This window comes from Pristis pectinata, chromosome 5 (genome assembly GCF_009764475.1).
Source record: "Pristis pectinata isolate sPriPec2 chromosome 5, sPriPec2.1.pri, whole genome shotgun sequence".
Lineage (NCBI taxonomy): Eukaryota > Metazoa > Chordata > Chondrichthyes > Rhinopristiformes > Pristidae > Pristis > Pristis pectinata.
The window spans coordinates 4284510-4303818 of record NC_067409.1 but is presented as its reverse complement, the minus strand read 5'-3'; the positions used below and the strand labels follow the sequence as shown (position 1 = coordinate 4303818).

At 40.9% G+C, this 19309-nt stretch overlaps 1 protein-coding gene across 1 annotated transcript in view; it reads right to left on the bottom strand.

The window, feature by feature from the left end:
• Positions 1–18532, bottom strand: part of LOC127570484 (proline-rich protein 36-like) — a 44219-nt gene extending 25687 nt beyond the window's left edge. Inside the window, exons 1-8 of the mRNA XM_052016112.1 lie at positions 18467–18532; positions 17201–17248; positions 13530–13580; positions 10592–10663; positions 8118–8165; positions 6619–6669; positions 5159–5209; positions 1700–1801 (exon numbers count right to left, since the gene is read on the bottom strand). Coding sequence (XP_051872072.1) covers positions 1700–1801; positions 5159–5209; positions 6619–6669; positions 8118–8165; positions 10592–10663; positions 13530–13580; positions 17201–17248; positions 18467–18527 — 484 coding nt within the window. The 5' untranslated portion in view covers positions 18528–18532. The remainder of the gene's footprint in view (positions 1–1699; positions 1802–5158; positions 5210–6618; positions 6670–8117; positions 8166–10591; positions 10664–13529; positions 13581–17200; positions 17249–18466) is intronic.
• Between the last annotated feature and the right edge of the window lie 777 nt (positions 18533–19309).

Genomic DNA, 19309 nt, shown 5'->3' with positions numbered 1-19309 from the left:
GTCTATGTCCCTCTGTAACCTCTGACAGCCCTCCAAACTATCCACAACACCCCCAACCTTTGTGTCATCCACAAACTTACTAACCCACCCCTCCACTTCCTCATCCAGGTCGTTTATAAAAATCACAAAGAGCAAGGGTCCCAGTACAGATCCCTGAGGTACACCACTGGTCACCGACCTCCACTCAGAATACGACCCTTCAACAACCACTCTTTGCCTTCTGTAGCCAGCCAGTTCTGGATCCACACTGCAATGTCCCCTTGGATCCCATGTCTCCTCACCTTCTCCATAAGCCTCGCATGGGGTACCTTATCAAACGCCTTGCTGAAATCCATATACACGACATCTACTGCTCTCCCTTCATCGATGTGCTTAGTCACATCCTCAAAAAATTCGATCAGGCTCGTAAGGCAGGACCTGCCCTTGACAAAGCCATGGTGACTATTCCTAATCATATTATACCTCTCCAAATGTTCATAAATCCTGCCTCTCAGGATCTTCTCCATCAGCTTACCAACCACTGAGGTAAGACTGAGGTGAGAATGTCCAGTGTGGGAGGGGTGTTTGATTATGCTGGCTGCTTTACCGAGGCAGTGACAAGTGTCGACAGATTCCACAACTCTCTGCAGTTTCTTGCAGTCATGGGCAGAACAGTTGCCATAACAAGCCGTGATGTAACTGCTTGATCCGGATTCAGACTGGATAGGCTGGAACTGTTTACCCTGGAGCAAAGAATGCTGATGTTTATAAAATTATATAGGTCAGAGATAAGTCTTTTCCCAGGGTGGGGGAGTCCAAAATTAGAGGGCACAGGTTTAAGATAAGTGGGGAAAGATTTAAAAGGGAACTGAGGGGTATTTTTTTTTCCACACAGAGGGTGGTGGGTATATGGTGGGTCTGTGGAATAAAGGTGGGTACAATTACAATCTTTAACAGGCATTTGAACAGGTTCATGGATATGGCCAAGTGCTGGCAAATGGGACTAGCTCAGGAAGGCACCTTGGCCAGGATGAAAGAGTTGGGCCAAAGGGCCTATTTCTGTGCAGTATGTTGGAATTCATGGCTGGAATCATAGGGATATACTGTACGTTGGATTTTTTTGCAAGAGGATTTAAGTACATGAGAAGAGATATTTTGCTCCAATTTTAGAGAGCCCTAGTTCTTACAAGGCTTGTCAGCATCAGTGTAAAGTTGATGTTTTCTGTGGCTGGGGTGTCTAGAACCAGGGGCCTCTGTCTCTGTCTTGTATGACAGACCCCTTTCTCATCTCTGTCCTGTATGACAGACTCCTTATTTTGAGGGTAATAATCTTTGGAATTCCCCATGCAAGAGTTCAATAGAGGCTTAGTTGCTGAGTTTATTCAAGGCAGAAATTGATAGATCTTCAGATATTCAGGAAATTAAAGAATATGGGATTAATACAGGAAAGTCGCATTATAGTAAAAGATCAGCTATGATCTTACTGAATGGCCTAATCCTGCTGCTATTTCCAATGTTCTTGTGTTTATGGTGCAAATTCAAAATGAACAAACAAGATGCTTGAGCACCTGTGTAGACAAATTGTTGCAGATAGCAGGAAAAGAAAGATAAGATATTGAGAAGGCTGTGCTAAATTTTCATGAAATCCTAATGCCTAATGACTTAATGCCACAAGGCTGTCCTTATATTACAACATCATCAGACTTGAGAGTTAATGTACCTGAGCCACCTGTCCTTACACTCCTTCGTGCCACCCTTCGACTGATGGGATGCCTTGCAGTGACTTTCCGGCGAGGGCTACGAGTTGTCAGAGCTCTTCTTTCTAAGGGATTGTTATAAACAGAAAAATGAATATTGACACCTACATTCATACTTGCTTCAACATTAAACAGTGGGAATCTGCACACATCTCACATATCAACATAAAGAATGATAAGATTCTGCTCAAAAACGCCCCCATCTCTACACCCCCACCTCAATCCTTTGTTTCTCTAAGATTTTGCTCATATCTCATACATCAACACAGTGAACAGTAAGATTTCACCTACACCTCCTGCATCAATACTGTAAACAATGAGCGTTCTCAACTCATCCATCTAGCTGGCAACCCATGATCATGGCAAAGAGAGAAGGAAACACAATCATGGTCTCAATTTTCCCATGTAGGACTGACAAAGCAATCTAAGACAAATCCTACTGGGAGAATTTTCCATGCTGTGGGGTGTGCCCAACCCCCGACAAAAATGCCTCACCTTCTTGTTTCATCATGCTCACAAAACTCTGGGCAAACACCAAGCTAATTGCAGCAAGGACTTCCCTTGTTAGGCTGCAGCAAATTTTATTTGTAGCTTAATTGGGTGTGAGTCAAAAAAAAATCAGTCTTCTCCAGGGCCAAAGGTTGCTGTCAGATGAAAAGTTAGGACTACCCATTTATAATTTTTTTTAAATTTTGCGGATTCTTCACCTTGTAGCACTTCTACTCAGCTTTGCAGTTGAATATGGCTCAGTGGGTCACACTCTTGCCACTGGGTCAAAAAGTCAGGGTTTAAGTCCCACTCTGCTATTTGATCATGTGGGCCTAGAAATTCATCTGTCCTGTTTTTGAGGGGTTTTAAACATTGTTACATGGGTCCCCTGCAAAATTCCTGAGCACTGGTTGAAGAACAGAGTTGATGGGCTCCCCTCCCACTCTGGTATAGGAACAGCAGGCTTTATTGGTTGGCTTTCATACTGTTTCTAGCATTTACACACAGCTGAAAGCACAACCACCAACCATTCAAAACACATAAACCAGCAGCATTCTTCCCATTACTGGAGACTAGTTGACCAAGGCTGCCCCAGTGATTCCTGAGGGGAGAGAAAGTGCTTCAAGGTATTGTTCCTCTGTTTAAGAAGGGCAATAGAGACAAACCAGGAGATTATAGGCTGGTGAGCCTTACATCAGTGGTGCAGGAATTATTGGATAAGATTCTTAGGGATAGGATTGACTCCCATCTGGAAAAGCATAGACTCATTAGGGATAGTCAGCATGGCTTTGTTCATGAGAGTTTGTTGATTGAGTTTCTTTGAGCAGGTAACCAAGAGAATTGACAAGGCGGGGGCGGTGGATGTTATCTACATGAACTTCAGCAAGACCTTTGACAAGGTTCCATGTGGTCCAGAAGATTAGGATACATGCGATCCAGAGTGAGATAGCAGATTGGATACAGAATTGGCTTGGTGGTAGGAGGCAGAGGGAGATGGTGGAGGGTTGCTTTCCGAACTGTAGCCAGTGGTGGGTCCTTTATTATTCATCATATTACTGATTTGGAAGAGAATGTAAGTGGCATGATTAGTAAGTTTTCAGATGACACCAAAATTAGTGATATAGTGGACAGTGAAGAAGGTTATCTAAGGTTACAACAGGATCTAGATTAACTGGGAAAGTGGGTGAGGGAATGGCTGATGAAATTTAACTCAGACAAAGGCCAAGTGATGTGTTTTGGGAAGCAAAGCCAGGGCAGGACATACACAGTGAATGGCAGGGCTCTGGGATGGGTTATTAAACAGCAAGACCTTGGGGTACGAGTACATAGTTTGCTGAAAGTAGTAACACAGGTGGTGAAAAAGCCATATGTATGCTTGACTTCATTGGTCAAGGCGTTGAGTATAGGAGTTGGGATGTTATGTTACATTTGTACAAATCATTGGTTAGGCCACACTTGAAGTGTGCCGTTCTGGTTGCCATGTTATAGGAAGGATGTGATTAAGCTAGAATCTGTGCAGAAAATGATTCAAAGGAATATTGCATGGACAGGAGCTATAAGGAGAGATTGGATACACTGGGACTGTTGTCTCTGAAGTGAAGAAGGCTGAGGGATAACCTTATAGAGGTTTAAAAAATTATGAGGTGCATAGATAGAATAGATAGTCACTGTCCTTTTCCCAGGGTAGGGAAATCTAAAACTAGAGGGCATAGGTATAAGGTGAGGGGGGGAAAGATTTAAAGGGGATCTGAGGAGCAATTTTTTCACACAGAGGATGGTGGGTACATGGAATGAGCTACCAGAGGAGGTGGTAGAGGGGGGTACAATTACAACGTTTAAAAAAAATATTTTGATAGGTGCATGGGTAGGAAAGGTTGAGGGGATATGGACCAAATGCGGGTAAATGGCATTAGCACAGATAGGCATTTTGGTTGGCATGGACGATTTGAGCCTAAGGGCCTGTTTCCATGCTGTATTACTGTATGAATCTATGGACCACGGTGTCACACTTTACAAATAATTCCAATTTAGGAATTGTAGGTTTATCCTAACAAGTAAAATGAATAGTCTGGATTAATGAAATTTTTCAACTACTCTAATATTATTAGAATATTATCTGTATTGGTCATGTCTGACTAACAGTGGAATCGTTTGAGGAAGTAGCAAAGAGAATTGATGATGGTAGCATATTTGATGTGGTGAAGGTGGATTTTAGATGGATTTTACAAAGGCACTTCACAAGGTCCTATATGATAACCAAGTAAAAGTAAAAACCCACTGGATCCAAGGGAAACTGCAATTAGTGTAGTTCTCACGGTAAGGGATAGGAAAAAGACACAGGTATATTGAGTTATATATGGTCAATCAGCAATAATTTTATTTGGGGCTATATAGACCTTGCTGTTCCTACTAGAAAATGTTTGTGTGGTGTATTACATTAGCAAGAGCTAATTCAGCTGAATGGCTTTTCTCCCTTTATCCACAAATATATCTACCCCTTGAAACACCTACAATAATACCCTCCACCTCTGATCCATAATGAAATCATCTCCCTGTTTGACTAAGATTCACCTGTGCCTGTACAAAGATATAAGTACAGGAGAATCAGTATCTGAGAATCTCTCTCTCTCTAATTTCTGCCAATTCAGAGATTAATATACTAACTATGAAAATCTGATAGTGCTGAGTCAAAATCAACCTCAGCTTCTTCTGGTTTCTATGGTTTAAAAATTACCAAGGTATAACATAACTTAGCCTCTATCTACCTGGATGGGAAAACAGAGGTGTGAAGAGTAGCTTATCCTTAATTGCTGACATGAACCATACTTTCAGTTTCACATTGGGTGCCAAATATTCAAAATCCTGCCAAAGACTTTTTATCTGAAACAGAACTCAACTTCCTTCAACTAAGGGTTATCTCTGATTGAACTTACGCCTTATTGAAGCTGGTGTCTGTGGAGGTGCTGCAGGTGGAGGACATACAGCTATTCAAAAAGACAGAAGATTTTAATATCCATGTTATACATCAAGAAATTATTGAGAGCAGTTAGATGTAAAAAAACTGTAAATGTGCTTGATATAATTGACAGTCCTAATCTGCGACTCATTTCCATTCTACACCATTGTGATTTATTCGATCCATTTTCTGAACATTTGTAAGGTGTTCAATAGGTGTTAATATTTTATCAGATTTTACCCTCACAACATAAATTTACTATTCATTGACTCCAATTCAAGTGTCACCCTCTAGCTTTAGACTCTCATACACTGGGAAAAAGACTGTGACCATCCACCTTAACAATGTTTTATAAAATATTTCATAAAACCATTCATTTTGTAAACCTCTATCAGGTCACCCCTCAGCACTCCAGGGAAAACAGTCCCAGCCTATCAATTCTCTCCTTATAATTCAAGCCCTCGAGTCCTAGTAACATCCTTGTGAATCTTTTCTGCACCCTTTCCAACTTTAGATATTTTTCCTATATGGTGACCAGAACTGCACACAATATTCCAGGTGCAGTCTCACCAACATCTTATGCAGCTGTAACGTGACATCCCAACTCTTGTACTGTTTGTCACGACTGATGAAGGCAAGCATGCCCTGTGCCTTCTCTTCACCACCCTGTCTGCTTCTGTCACCATTTCAGGGAACTATGCACCTTTACCCCCACGTCTCTTTGTTCTACAACACTCCCCAGGGCTCTGTTATTTGTGGTGTAAGTTCTGCCCTGGCTTAATTTCCCAAGAGACATCACTTCACACTTGTCTGAGTTAACTGAGTTCAGTTTCAGGTCATAATCAAAGACCCCACCCACTCAGGTCATTCTCTCTTCTCTCCTCTTCCATCGGGTAGAAGATACAGGAGCCTGAGGGCACGTACCACCAGACTTAAGGACAGCTTCTACCCCACGGTGATAAGACTATTGAATGGTTCCCATATACAATGAGATGGACTCAGACCTCACGATCTACCTTGTGACCTTGCACCTTATTGCACTGTACTTTCTCCGTAGCTGTGACACTTTACTCTATACTATTATTGTTTTTACCTGTACTACCTCAATGCACTCTGTACTAACCCAATGTAACTGCACTGTGTAATGAATTGACCTGTACCATCAGTTTGCAAGACAAGTTTTTCACTGTACCTCGGTACAAGTGACAATAATAAACCAATCCCAATACTTCCATCTGCCATTCTTTTGCCCACTTTCTCAGTTGATCTAGTATAACCTGACCTCGATTTACCTGGATGGGAATACAGAGGGATGAAGAGTAGCATATCCTTAATTGCTGACATTAGATGCCAACTATTCAAAACCCTGCCAAAGACTTTTTGTCTGAAACAGAACTCAACTTCCTTCAACTAAACGTTGTCTATAATTGAACTTACGTGTTGTTAAAGCTGGTGTCAGTGGCGGGGCTACAGGTGGAGGACATATAGCTATGCAAGAAGACAGAAGATTTCAATATCCATGTTATACGTCAAGAAATTATTGAGAGCAGTTAGATGTTAATAACAGTAAATGTGCCTGATAAAGTTGATAGTCCTGATCTGTGACTTGTTTCCATTCCACACCATCAGGATTTTTTTGATGCATTTTCTGAACAACTGTAAGGTGTTCAACAGATGTTGTTTTATCAGATTTTTCCCTCACAACATAAATTTACTGTTCAAACTCATGCTTAAACCTTTCACACAGTGGCACAGTGGCAGAAAAAGTAGTGCTGTTACGTCATAGGTCCAACAATTGGCTTCAATCCCGATATCTGGTATTGTTTGTGTGGAGTTTGAATTTTCTTCCTGCCACCATGTAGGTTTCCTCTGGGTTTTCCAGTTTATCCCACATCCAAAAGATGTACAAGCTATTAATGGCACGATCCGTCTGGATGGCATGCAAATAAAAGTTTTTCACTGTATCTCGATACTAATACTAGTACCCTTAATGTAGGTGGATGGTAAGAGAATTGCAGGAGAGTTCATTGGACATATGTGAGAGAATAAGTTACAGGGAAAAAAAGTGGGGGAATGGGATTAATGGGTTTGCCCTGAGACCTTACATTGACGATGACTTCAGTGCCCTTTTATATAATAAGGAAATATGAGAAACATGATATATAAAATCATATTTCCAGGGAGGTGCATATTCAAGCTGTATTAAAAGCATAAGCATGTTCACATTTTCAAAACACATACTGTGCTAAAGATGTAAGATAAATTACTGACACAGCATAAGATACAGATATGCAGATTGTTTAGATATTGGATGTTACCCACTTTGGATTTGCTAAATTAAGGACATGAAAAACTCTCCAAATTGGTGCAAAAATTGCTGTCTTGCTTTTCTCTCATTTGAAAGTGCTAGCAGTCAATCTGCATGATCAAAAAGCAACAATGACTTTACTTCATTGGCCCAGTGCTTACCATCCTCATGCAGGTGGACATAATTTTCCTTTACTTCATTATTCACCTGATTCCATCAATTCCATGGTCCTCGGCTTTTTTATTAATTGCATCTGTGTCGATGAGGGCAATTCACATTCTGTTTTTAAAGAAGTTTCTCCTGAATTCCTGAGATCTTTGAGAGAAAATCTTATAATTCTGCTGCCTGGTGAAGGAATTATCTATGTGGAAAGATTGTTTCTTTGTCTGGACCTCCAGGTCTCCATTGATGTTACATAACTAAGTAACACCACTGTCCTTGACAGGCATACAATTGAGAAGGTCACCATCTCTTGAAATGTGACAAGAACCACTGCGAATCAGTGCCATCCATAAAACATAGAACAGTACAGCACAGGAATAGGCCCATTGGTCCATGAGGTTGTGCCAAACTAATAATGCTGAAACAAACCCAAATAGCTTTCAATTTAAGGTCACTGATAACTTACTGTGAAGTGGTGAGATCCGTGCTTCAATTGTATCCTTTGGAACTAATGCTGTTAAAAGAAGGAGTTGGTGTCAGTGCCCACAGTGACAATTCTGAAGACAGTTCTCTGCTAACTAACACTAAGTATGCCTTATGCTGGAAGGGTCATCAAAAAATCTTCAAATTGGTGGTAAATCTCAGTCTTGCTTTTTTCTCATTTAAAAGTGGTACTCGTCATCCTGTACAATCGCAAAATTCATATGCCTGAGCTCACAACTGCTGTCTCAGCTGCCCACTACTTACTAGGAGGTCACTCAGCACTGCTTAAGTGAACTATGCATGGCTGCCTATGACAGACACCATGTCACAGAGTGGATCAATTGAAATCAATATAGGGGATTCAGTGATAGAGTCACAGAGTTGTGCAGTATAAAAACTGGCTCTCTGGCCCACCACATCTATGATAACCATTGTGCCTATTTATACTAATCCCATTTGCCTGCATTAATGCCATATCCCTCTATGCTCTGCTCATTCAAGTACCTGTCCAGATGTGTAAATGTTATTACTGTTCCTGCCTCCACCACCTCCTCTGGCAGCTTATTCCAGCTACCAACTACCTTCATGTGAAATATTTACCCCTCAGACCTCACCTATTTCCCATGGCTTCAAACATAGATTAGCACATTGAACCTTAAGGAGACTTCCTTTCTCCCTAGCTACCCTTTTACTCTCAATATACTTATAAAATCTTTTAGGATTCTCCTTCATTCTATCTGTCAGAATATTTCATGGCCCCTTTTAACCTCCTAATTTCCTTCTTAAATTTACTCCTACATCCCTTATACTCTTAAGCCAATAGATAGAACATGTCACAAACCAGCAACAAAAGAAACACACTGAGCATGATTCAGTGTTAAAAACTATTTTATTAATCACTACTTATGATAATACGTAAAATAAAAGTAAAAATGTTAGTATGTTAGAATTCAAGAATGTTAAACCTCGAACGTTAACCCCAAAACTAAACTCGTCGTGTGTGTGTGTGACAAAGTCCAAAACTCCCAGTTCCTGAATGGTTCTTAAAGTTCAGTTCCGCAAGCCATAAGGTGAAACATGAGCAAGGGCTTCTTCAACAACCACCGTTGTCTGAAGATAAGATGTAGATGTAGAAAAACATAGAGAGAGTACATACGAAATCCAAATGTTCCACGATGGAACCCAAACGACACTTCAGTGTTTACTCGGTAGTGACTTCCTCACCCCGAAAAGCATCCGAACCGTGGTCGTCCACATACAAATACCTGTTTCCTTCTACAGGTCAGCAACAAAGTGAACTCCACCGGATTACTTCCAACTTCCATACATGGATTTCAGTGGCAAACACAGTTATTGTTTCTCATCCATCGATAGAGAAAACAAGCAGGCTGGTGTCTCTCTCCCTTCTCTCTCTCTCTTCTTCTTCTTCTGACTTCTTCAACAACGTCATTACGTCCTTTATCTTCTATTGACGTAAGCACGCCCCACACACACATACACACACACTCTCTATCTTAAAGGGACTTTCACTGAGTACAGTACAGCACAGTACAGGCCCTTCGGCCCACAATGTTGTGCCGACATTTTGTCCTGCTCTAAGATTTATCTAACCCTTCCCTCCCACATAGCCCTCCATTTTTCTATCATTCATGTGGCTATCCAAGAGACTCTTCAATGTCCCTAATGTATCTGCCCCCACAACCTCTGCAGGCAGTGCGTTCCATACACCCACCACTCCCTGTGTAAAAAAAAACAACTTACCCCTGACATCCCCCTTATATCTTCCTCCAATCACCTTAAAATTATGTCCCCTCATGTTAATCATTGTCGCCCTGGCGAAAAGTCTCTGACTGTCCACTTGATCCATGCCTCTTATCATCTTGTACACCTCTATCAAGTCACCTCTCATCCTCCTTCTCTCCAAAGAGAAAAGCCCTAGCTCGCTCACCCTATCCTCATAAGACAAAGATCTTCAAGGGGCTCACTTAATCCCAGCAACTATACCTGACAAATACCGCTGCCTTATTCCTGACCAGGTCCTCAATATCTCATGTCAACCAAGGTTCCTGAATTTTGCCAGCCTTGTGCTTCACTCTAATAGGAATATGCTAGTTTTGAACTCTTCTCATCTCACTTTTAAAAACCTCCCACTTGCCAGATGTTGCTTTACCTGCAAACAGCCTCTCCTAATCAACTTTTGAGAGTTCCTTCTTCAAAATTAGCCTTCCCTCTCGACTTAGGACTTTAATTTGATGGTTATATTAATGTCCCAGAAGGAACTAATCAAATCATAAATAGTTTTTGACTTGCTGCAGATTGCTTCTTGTGAGTCAAAAACCAAGGTCGTAACTTGCAAATCTTTCATCACTATCAGTGAGCCAGAAATATAGTATCACTTGCATGAAATAAAGCCACTGAAACAAACTTTGCAAAGAACAAAACTAAAGCTATACTTACAGCGTAAGTATGCTGGATCATCCAGTGAGTCAGCACTCATATCAAGTGAATCTGCAGTCATGTCACGTGTTGCTATAGGAGGAAGGAGACAACCTTGATGCTTATACTTGTACTTCAGTCAAAATGATTATTTGACCATGAACGATAATTGCATGCAATGTTGTGTCAGATTGTGGTATTATTGTTCTTTTATAATTATGCCACAATGTTGTATTTTATTTTCAAGTATTACCTCTTAAAAACTGTACATTGTTCTGAGCACGTGCATTATTTCAGGTATGTCAAAAAGCACCAGCAACAAGGATGGAAGATATGGGAATTCAATTGCTGTCAGTCTGAACATTTTGCATCCATAGGTACCATCCAAAATAAACCCTTGCAGCTGTGTCTGTAACAGTGTCTGCCAATTAACCAGCTACATGGATAGGAAAGGTTTAGCAGCATATGGGCCAAATGCAGGGAATTGGGAGTAGCTCAGGTAGGCAACTTTGTTGGCATGGACCAGTTGGGCTAAAGGATTTGTTTCTGTGCTATATAACTATGATTCCATGTTTTCTACAAAGCGTCAGAGGCTGAGGGGTGACCTGATAGAAGTAAAATAAAATTATGAGAGGCATAGATAGGGAAGATAATTAGTCTTTTCCCCAGGGTTGAAATGTCAAATAGTAGGGGGCACAGCTTTAGCTGCAGGGGATGTGGGAGTCGGGGGAGTTTAAAGGTGATTTACAAGGCAAGTTTTGTTACAGAGAGAGTGGTAGGTGCATGGAACGTGCTGCCAGAGTAAGTGGTGGAAGCAGATATGATAGCAATGTTTAAGAGGAATTTGGACAGACATGATTAGGCAGGGAATATAGGGATATAGATCATGTTCAGGCAGATGGGATTAATTTGGATTGGCATCATGGTCAGCACAGACATTGTGGCCAAATGTGAGGTGTTGCACTTTGAGAGATTAAATGTAAAGGGACAGTGCACTGTTAATGGCAAGACCCTTAACCGTGTTGATGTACAGGGGGATCTTGGGGTCCAAATCCATAGCTCCCTGAAAGTGGCAACACAGGTAGAGTGAAAAAGAAGGCATGGACCAGTTGCTTGCCTTACACTGGAGTGTAAGAGTCAGGAAGTCATGTTACACCTTATAAAACTTTAGTTATACCACACTTGGAGTGTTGTATGAAGTTCTGGTCATCCCATTACAGGAAGGATGTGGAAGCTTTGGAGAGGGTGCAGAAGAGGCTTATCAGGACGTTGCCTGGATTAGAAGGCATGTGCTATGAGGAGAGGATGGACAAACTTGGGTTGTTTTCTCTGGAGCACAGAAGCTGAGGGGAGACCTGATAGAGGTTTATAAGATTATGAGAGGCAGCCAGTATCTTTTTCCAACGGTCGAAATGTCTAATACTAGAGGGTATGCATTTAAAGTGAGAGAGAGTAAATTCAAAGGAGATGTGCAGGGCAAGTGTTTTTTTACACAGAGAGTGGTGGGTGCCTGGAATATGCTGCCAGGGGTGCTGGTGGAGGCAAATATGATAGAAGCATTTAAGAGTCTCTTAAATAGGCACATGAATTTGCAAGGGATGGAGGGATATGGACATTGTGTAGGCAGAAGGGATTAGTTTAGTTAGGGATTTAGTTACTTGGTTAATTAATTTGGTACAACATCGTGGGCCAAAGGTCTTTTTCCTGTGCCATACTGTTCTACGTTCACTGGTTTTGAAAGGGATAATAATTTAGAAGGCTATGATGAAAGAGCACAGGAATGGGACTGATCACATTGCTCTATTAAAGACAGTGTGGATTCACTGGGCTGCAATGGCTCCCGTGATCCATAAAAATTCTTTGATTCCATGATAGCCTCTGCTTATTTCAATTGTATCTGTGTTTTTGCCAAACTCTTACAAGGAGGTGAGGAGTAGATAATTCAAATTCTGTTTCTGAAGAAGATTGACCTGAATTCCTTAGACATTTTGAAGAAAATTTTATATTTCTGCTGTGTACATTTGGATTAGCCTGTGTAGAAAAATCATTTCCATGCCTGGATCTGCAGGTCTCCGTGATGTTATATAATCATGTAACATCACTAACAATGGGTATAGAATATGGGAAGCTCACCGTCTCTTGAATTGTGACAAGAACCATTGCCATGTTGATGCACCAAAGCTCAAATGCCTTCCAATGCGTGGAATGGCAGGGCCCTGTGGAGTGTTGTCGAACAGAGAGACCTTGGAGTTCAACTACATGGTTCTCTGAAAGTGGAGCCAGAGGTAGGGTGGCAGTCAGGCCATTGAGTATAAAAGTTGGGAGGTCATGGTGTGGTTGTACAGGACGCTTGTGAGGCCGTACTTGGAGTATTGTGTTCAGTTTTGGTCACCCTGCTATAGGAAAGATGTTATTAAACTGAAAAGAGTGCAGAAAAGTGTTACAAGGATGTTGCCAGGACTTGAGGGACTGAGTTATAAGAAAAAATTGAACAGGCTAGACTTTATTCCTTGGAGCATAGGAGACTGAGAGGTGATTTTATAGAGGTGTATAAAATCATGAGGAGCATAGATAGGGTGAATGCACTCAGTCTTCATCCAGGATTAGGGAATCAAAAACTAGAGGGCATAGATTTAAGGTGGGAGGGGAAAAATTTAATAGGGACTTGAGTGGCAAGTTTTTTAGACAAAGGGTGGTATTTATGTGGAATGAGCTGCCGGAGAAAGTGGTTGAGTTAGGTACAATAACAACTTTTAAAAGACAGTTGGATAGGTACATGGATTGGGAAGGTTTAGAAGGTTATGGGCCAAACACTGGCAAATGGGACTAACTTGGATGGGCACCTTGGTTGGCATGGACCAGTTGGACTGAAGGGCCTGTTTCCATGCTGTATAACTCTATGACTTTAAACCGAAACCCAAACTCAATATCTTTCAATTTAAGGCCACTTAAAACTTACTGCGAAACTGTGAGATCTTTGCTCCAAATGTATCCATTGGAACTGATGCTCCTAAAGGAAGAACATAAAAATATAAGAAAATAAGAAGTAGAAACAATTTTATATTTTTCAGTGAGTTAACTATTCACTCTTTTAAATATAAGAATGTACAGGCCCAGACTTCTCCTCATGCAATAGACCCACTACGCCAGGAATCAATCAATCCAGCATTTTTGGTTTGTATTTCATACACAGATCCTTGGTGTTTGGCAAGTTAACATGCCCTCAACTGCTGCTCTTCTATTAAATCTAGAAATAACCTTCTGGGAAACTAACAGAGTGTACTTGCAGAAGAAAGGGAAGGTGAGCTTCCAAGGTTGAAGCCTAAATTAACTGGAGCCTGCTGCCTGTAAATGTTGCCCATAATTGGACAGCTGAAAGGGAAGATTTAATTAATTTAATGATTAGGATTAGAGTTCACACTTCTATAGTACGTCTAGACATCAGATGTTACCCACTTTTGAATTGCTAAATAGGTGCCGACTTTCTGTGCTGGATCCTCCAATTTCAGTTTTTGTTTGTAAGCAGGGAGAAGGAGCACAGCTTGATGGTCTGATTTTCTAAAATGTGGGTAGGGAATGGAGCGGTAGGTGCCTTTGATAGTTGTGTAGCAATGGTCGACGGTATTTGGGCTCCTAGAGGGACAGGAGATGTGCTGATAGTATCTTGGTAACATAGTCTTCAAGTTGCCTGATTGAAGTCCCCAGTTATGATGAACAAGACCTCAGGGTAGGCCATTTCCAGGCTATTGATCGCAGGGTATAGTTCAGTGAGTGCAAGCTCCCAATGGTCTCTCTGCACATCAACACTCCTGTGATCCCTGCCATTTACTCTATACGTCCTACAAGAATTTGACCTCACAAAATACATGTCTGCCACCGCTCTGCCCAACTTACCAGCTGATCTATGTCCCACTGTGTCCTTAGGCAACCTTCTTCACTATCTACAACTCCACCAATCTTGTGTCATCTGCAAACTTACTAATCAGACAATTCCCTTACATTCTCATACGTTATTTATATATATCACAAACAACAAAGGTCCCAGCAGAATCCCTGCAGTACATCACTTGTTACAGCCTTCCAGTCAGAAAAACACCCATCCACCTCTACCCTCTGCCTCCTCTCTCCAAGCTAGTTTTGGATACAGGTTGCCAACATGTCTAGGATCCTTTGTGCCTTAACCTACTGCACCAGCTTATCATGCAGGACCTTGTCAAAAGCCTGACTGAAGTCCATGTAAAATATGTTTACTGCCTTCATCAATTTTCTTGGTTACCTCCTCAAAGGACTCAATCAAATTTATTAGGCATGATCTCCCCTGCACAAAACCATGCCGACTCCTCCCAATCATTCCCTACCATTCCAACTGATCATCAATCCTGTCCCTCAGAATCTTCTCCAACAACCTCCTTAAGGCTCACTGGCCTGTAGGTTCCATGCTTATTCTTACTGCTCATTTTAACTAAGGGGATAACATGAGCTACCCTTCAGTTTTCGGGTACCTCACCCAAGTGTAATGAAGTTGCAAAAATCTTCATCAAAGCTCCAGCAAACTCCTCCCTTGTTTCCCTTAGCATCCTGGGATAAATCCAATTAGCCCTGGGGAATAATCCACCCTAATGTACTCCAATATTTCGAACTCTTCCCATTTTCTGATATGGATGTGCTCCAGAATTTAGGACATTGCTCATGCCGCTACCTCCACACAAGGGGACCCACTCTTTCCTTGGCTATCCTCTTGCTTCTAATATACGTCTAAAAGGTTTTTGGATTCTTCTTTATCCTACTTGTCAAGGTTATTTCATGGCCCCATTTTGCACTCCTAAATTCTTAAGTTCTCTCCTGTATCCCCTATAAACCTCAAATTACTCATCAAATACTAATTTCCTATGCCTGACATACACTTTCTATTTCCTGATCAAATCTTCAATATTCTTTGTTAACCAAGGTCCCCAAACTTATAATGCTTCTTATGCTTACAGGGATATGCTGATTGTGACCTCCTGCTATCTTGATCTCAATCACCTCCCACTTATTGGACTTATCGGATATAATTTTCCCCTCCAGCAGCTGCTCCCAATCTACTTCTGTCAGGTCCTGTTAGACTACTGAAATCTACCTTTCTCCAGTTCAAGGCTTTATCTCAAGGACCAACTGTATCTTTCTCCATGACAACTTTGAAACTTCCAAACTCTGGACACTGTTCCCAAAGGGCTCCTGCACAGACACTTCTATCACTTCCCATCATCATTCCCTTAGATAAGGTCTATTACAGCCCCCTTCCCAGTAAGACCCTCTACATACTCTTTCAAAAGACCCTCATGGATGCATTTTACAAATTCCACCCATCTAAGCCTCTAGAACTAAGGCAATCTCAGTCAATATTGGGAAAGTTAAACTCCTACCCCACTTCTACAACACCTACTGCTTTTACACCCATCTGCAATCTGCCTACACATCTGTTCTAATTCCCTCTGACTATTGGGAGACCTACATCAAAGTGATCACCCCTTTCTTATTCCTTGTTCTACCCATACAGCCTCATTGGCCAATCCCTCTATCTTTGGCCCTAGCACCTGAGAGGCAACACAAAATCCTGGAGTCTCACTCAAGACCATAGAAAGGCCTGTCTGTTGCCCCCTAATTACTGAGCCCCTTATCACTACTGCTCATCTAGACTTTGTCCTTCCCTGCCCCACCAATGACAGCATCAATTCAAGGTGCTAGAAAGCCTCCCATGACTCATAAAAATTCTACAATTCCATGATGACTTTTCACAATAATTACAACAGTTTACATTGTTAGGATGTTCCTGTTAGTGAGGCCTTGTACATAACTTGATGTCCCATTCCCTAAAGAGCAACAATGACTGTACTTCATTGGCTAAATCTATTGATTACCCACTTTGCCTTACTTTTATATTCACCTGATTCCTTAGGCCACCTGGGCCCTACTTCTCTCTTAATTGCATCTGAGTTATTTGCCTAACCACTATAAAGATGTAGGAGCGGACAACTCACATTCTGTTTCTAAAGAAGTTTCACCTGAATTCCTTAGACTTTTTAGAAAAAAAATTATATTTCTGTTGACTACTTTTAGATTAGTTCATGTAGAATTTTTTGTTTTTTGCTTGGGCCTCTGGTTCTCCATAAAGTTAACTCAACCATGTAATATCATTGGACTCAATTGATGTACAAGTGAGAAGTCCACCATTTCTTGAATTGTGACAGGAACCAGTGCCATGCTGATACACAAGACCTCAAGTGCCTACCAATAGCTGTTGCTGAAACAAACAGAAATACCTTTCACCATAAGGTGCAGGCACAGTAGTGTAGCGGTTAGCGTAACGCTTTACAGTGTCAGCGACCCGCGTTCAAATCAGGCTGCAGTCTGTAAGGAGTTTGTACGTTCTCCCCGTGTCTACATGGGTTTCCTCCGGGTGCTCCGGTTTCCTCCCACGTTCCAAGGACGTACGGGTTAGGAAGTTGTGGGCATGCTATGTTGGTGCTGGAAGCATAGCGACACTTCCGGACTGCCCGCAGAACACTCTACACAAAAAAGATGCATTTCCCTGTGTGTTTCGATGTACATGTGACTAATAAAGATATCTTAAGGTCACTGATAGCTTACTGCGAAGTGGTGAGATCCGTGCTTCAATTGTATCCCTTGGAACTAATGCTGTTAAAGGAAGGAGTTGGTTTCAGTGCTCACATTCAACATCAATGAAAATTCTGAAGACAACTCTCTGACTAATGGTAAATACGCTTTATTATATTGACAATGTAAAAAGTAGGCTGATGTTAATTTGACAAAGTCATGCCTGTATCTTGTAGTGAATGATTAATATATGTAAAATATACACAAGCAAAACATTGAAAAATAAAATAATTGTAGATAATGGAAATCAAATATCAAAATGAAATTGCCGGAAATACTTAGTAGATCCAGCAACATCTGTGGAGATAAAGCCAATAAGCTAAAATGTTAACTCTATTCTCCTTTACACAGATGCTGCCTCATTTGCCGAGAACTTTATAAGAACATAAAATATATAAAAACATAAGACACAGGAGTAGCACCATAAAAATGTTATACTTTGTTTTGAGTGAAAAACTAAGGTAGTAGCTTGCAGACTTTTCATCACTTTCTAGCAGTGAGCTAGAAATGTGTGCCATATGCATTGATGATGCTATCACACACGCGCAAAATAAATCACAGAACTGACATGTTCTCTGAGGTGAATCTCGACAGGAAGTGCAAGCTCCAATTTCCCAACAGATGGGACTTTTGCCCGAAACTAGTGCAACCCCTTCAAAGCATCAAAATATACTCAGTTTACATATAAAGAAAAGACACAAAGGATTTTTTTTTCCCAAATCCATTTTTTGGGCCTATAGACTGTTAAGGAGAAGTAAGGGATATAGAGGAAAAGAAATGGACAGAGGAGATGAGGAGAACCATAAAGAGAGAGACTGAGAAAAGGATGAAAGCAGACAGAGTGAACTCTCAACAGAGGTTTAAGGTTCATGAGTAGGTGCTGATCTCTACTTTGAGCACCTTGGTGGTAATGTGTGTATAATCAATTATAATTCAATACTTGCTACAATATGCCGCACAGGATTTTGCTATAATGTTGTAAACTTATCTTTGATTTAATAAACTATTTAATAAACTATTGAAGGACTGGTTGGTCAATTGAATCCTGAATTAAGCTATGTTTAACAACAGAAGGAGCCGAGATTGCTGAATGATTCAACAGCCTACAGTATTTACCGATGAACTTACTTAATGTATGTTGGGTTTTCACTGGAGGCAAAAAGCACTGACGGAAGGAACAAGAGAGCAGATCACTGAAACAAAATATGTAAAAACAAACAAAACTAAAGCTATACTTACAACGTAAATATGCTGGATCATCCAATGAGTCAGCACTCATATCAAGTGAATCTGCAGTCATGTCACGTGTTGCTATTGAAGGAAAGAGACAATCTTAGCGCTCCCAATCTTTCCATGAACATAAGCTTGTAATACTGCATTTGGATTGTGTTTTTATTATGTCAGTTCATTGTTTTGCTATGATATTATATTTCATTTTTAAGTATTACCTCTTAAAGACTGTATATTGTTGGCATATTGTGTACAGTTTTGGTCACCCTGTTATAGGAAAGACATCATTAAGTTGAAAGGAGTGCAAAGAAGATTTGCAAGAATGTTACCAGGACTTGAGGGCCTGAGTTATAGGAAGAGGTTGGGCAGGCTAGAACTTTATTCCTTGGAACATAGGATGACCTGTCCCAGGCCCAGCATATAGAAGCAATCACTAAGAAGGCATGCCTGACTCTTTACTTTCTTAGGACGTTCAGTACATCACCGAAAACTCAAGAATCAGAATCAGGTTTATTATCACTGACTCGTATGTTGTGAAATTTGTTGTTTTGCAGCAGCAGTACAGTGCAAAGACATGAAATTATTATAAATTACAAGATAAATAAATAGCGCAAAAAAAAGGAATAATGAAGCAGTTATTCTTGAGGTGTGCTTGTATTGATTGTCAACGAGGAAATGTTATAACCAATCCGCACTGACTGCAGTCTCCCGCTAAGAAAGTTGAATATCCAGTTGCAGAGGGAGGTACAGATGCCCAGGTTTTTAAGCTTGTTGATTAATACCGAGGGGATGATGGTGTTGAATGCTGAGCTGTAATTGATAAACAGCAGCCTGATGTATGTTTTGCTGTTG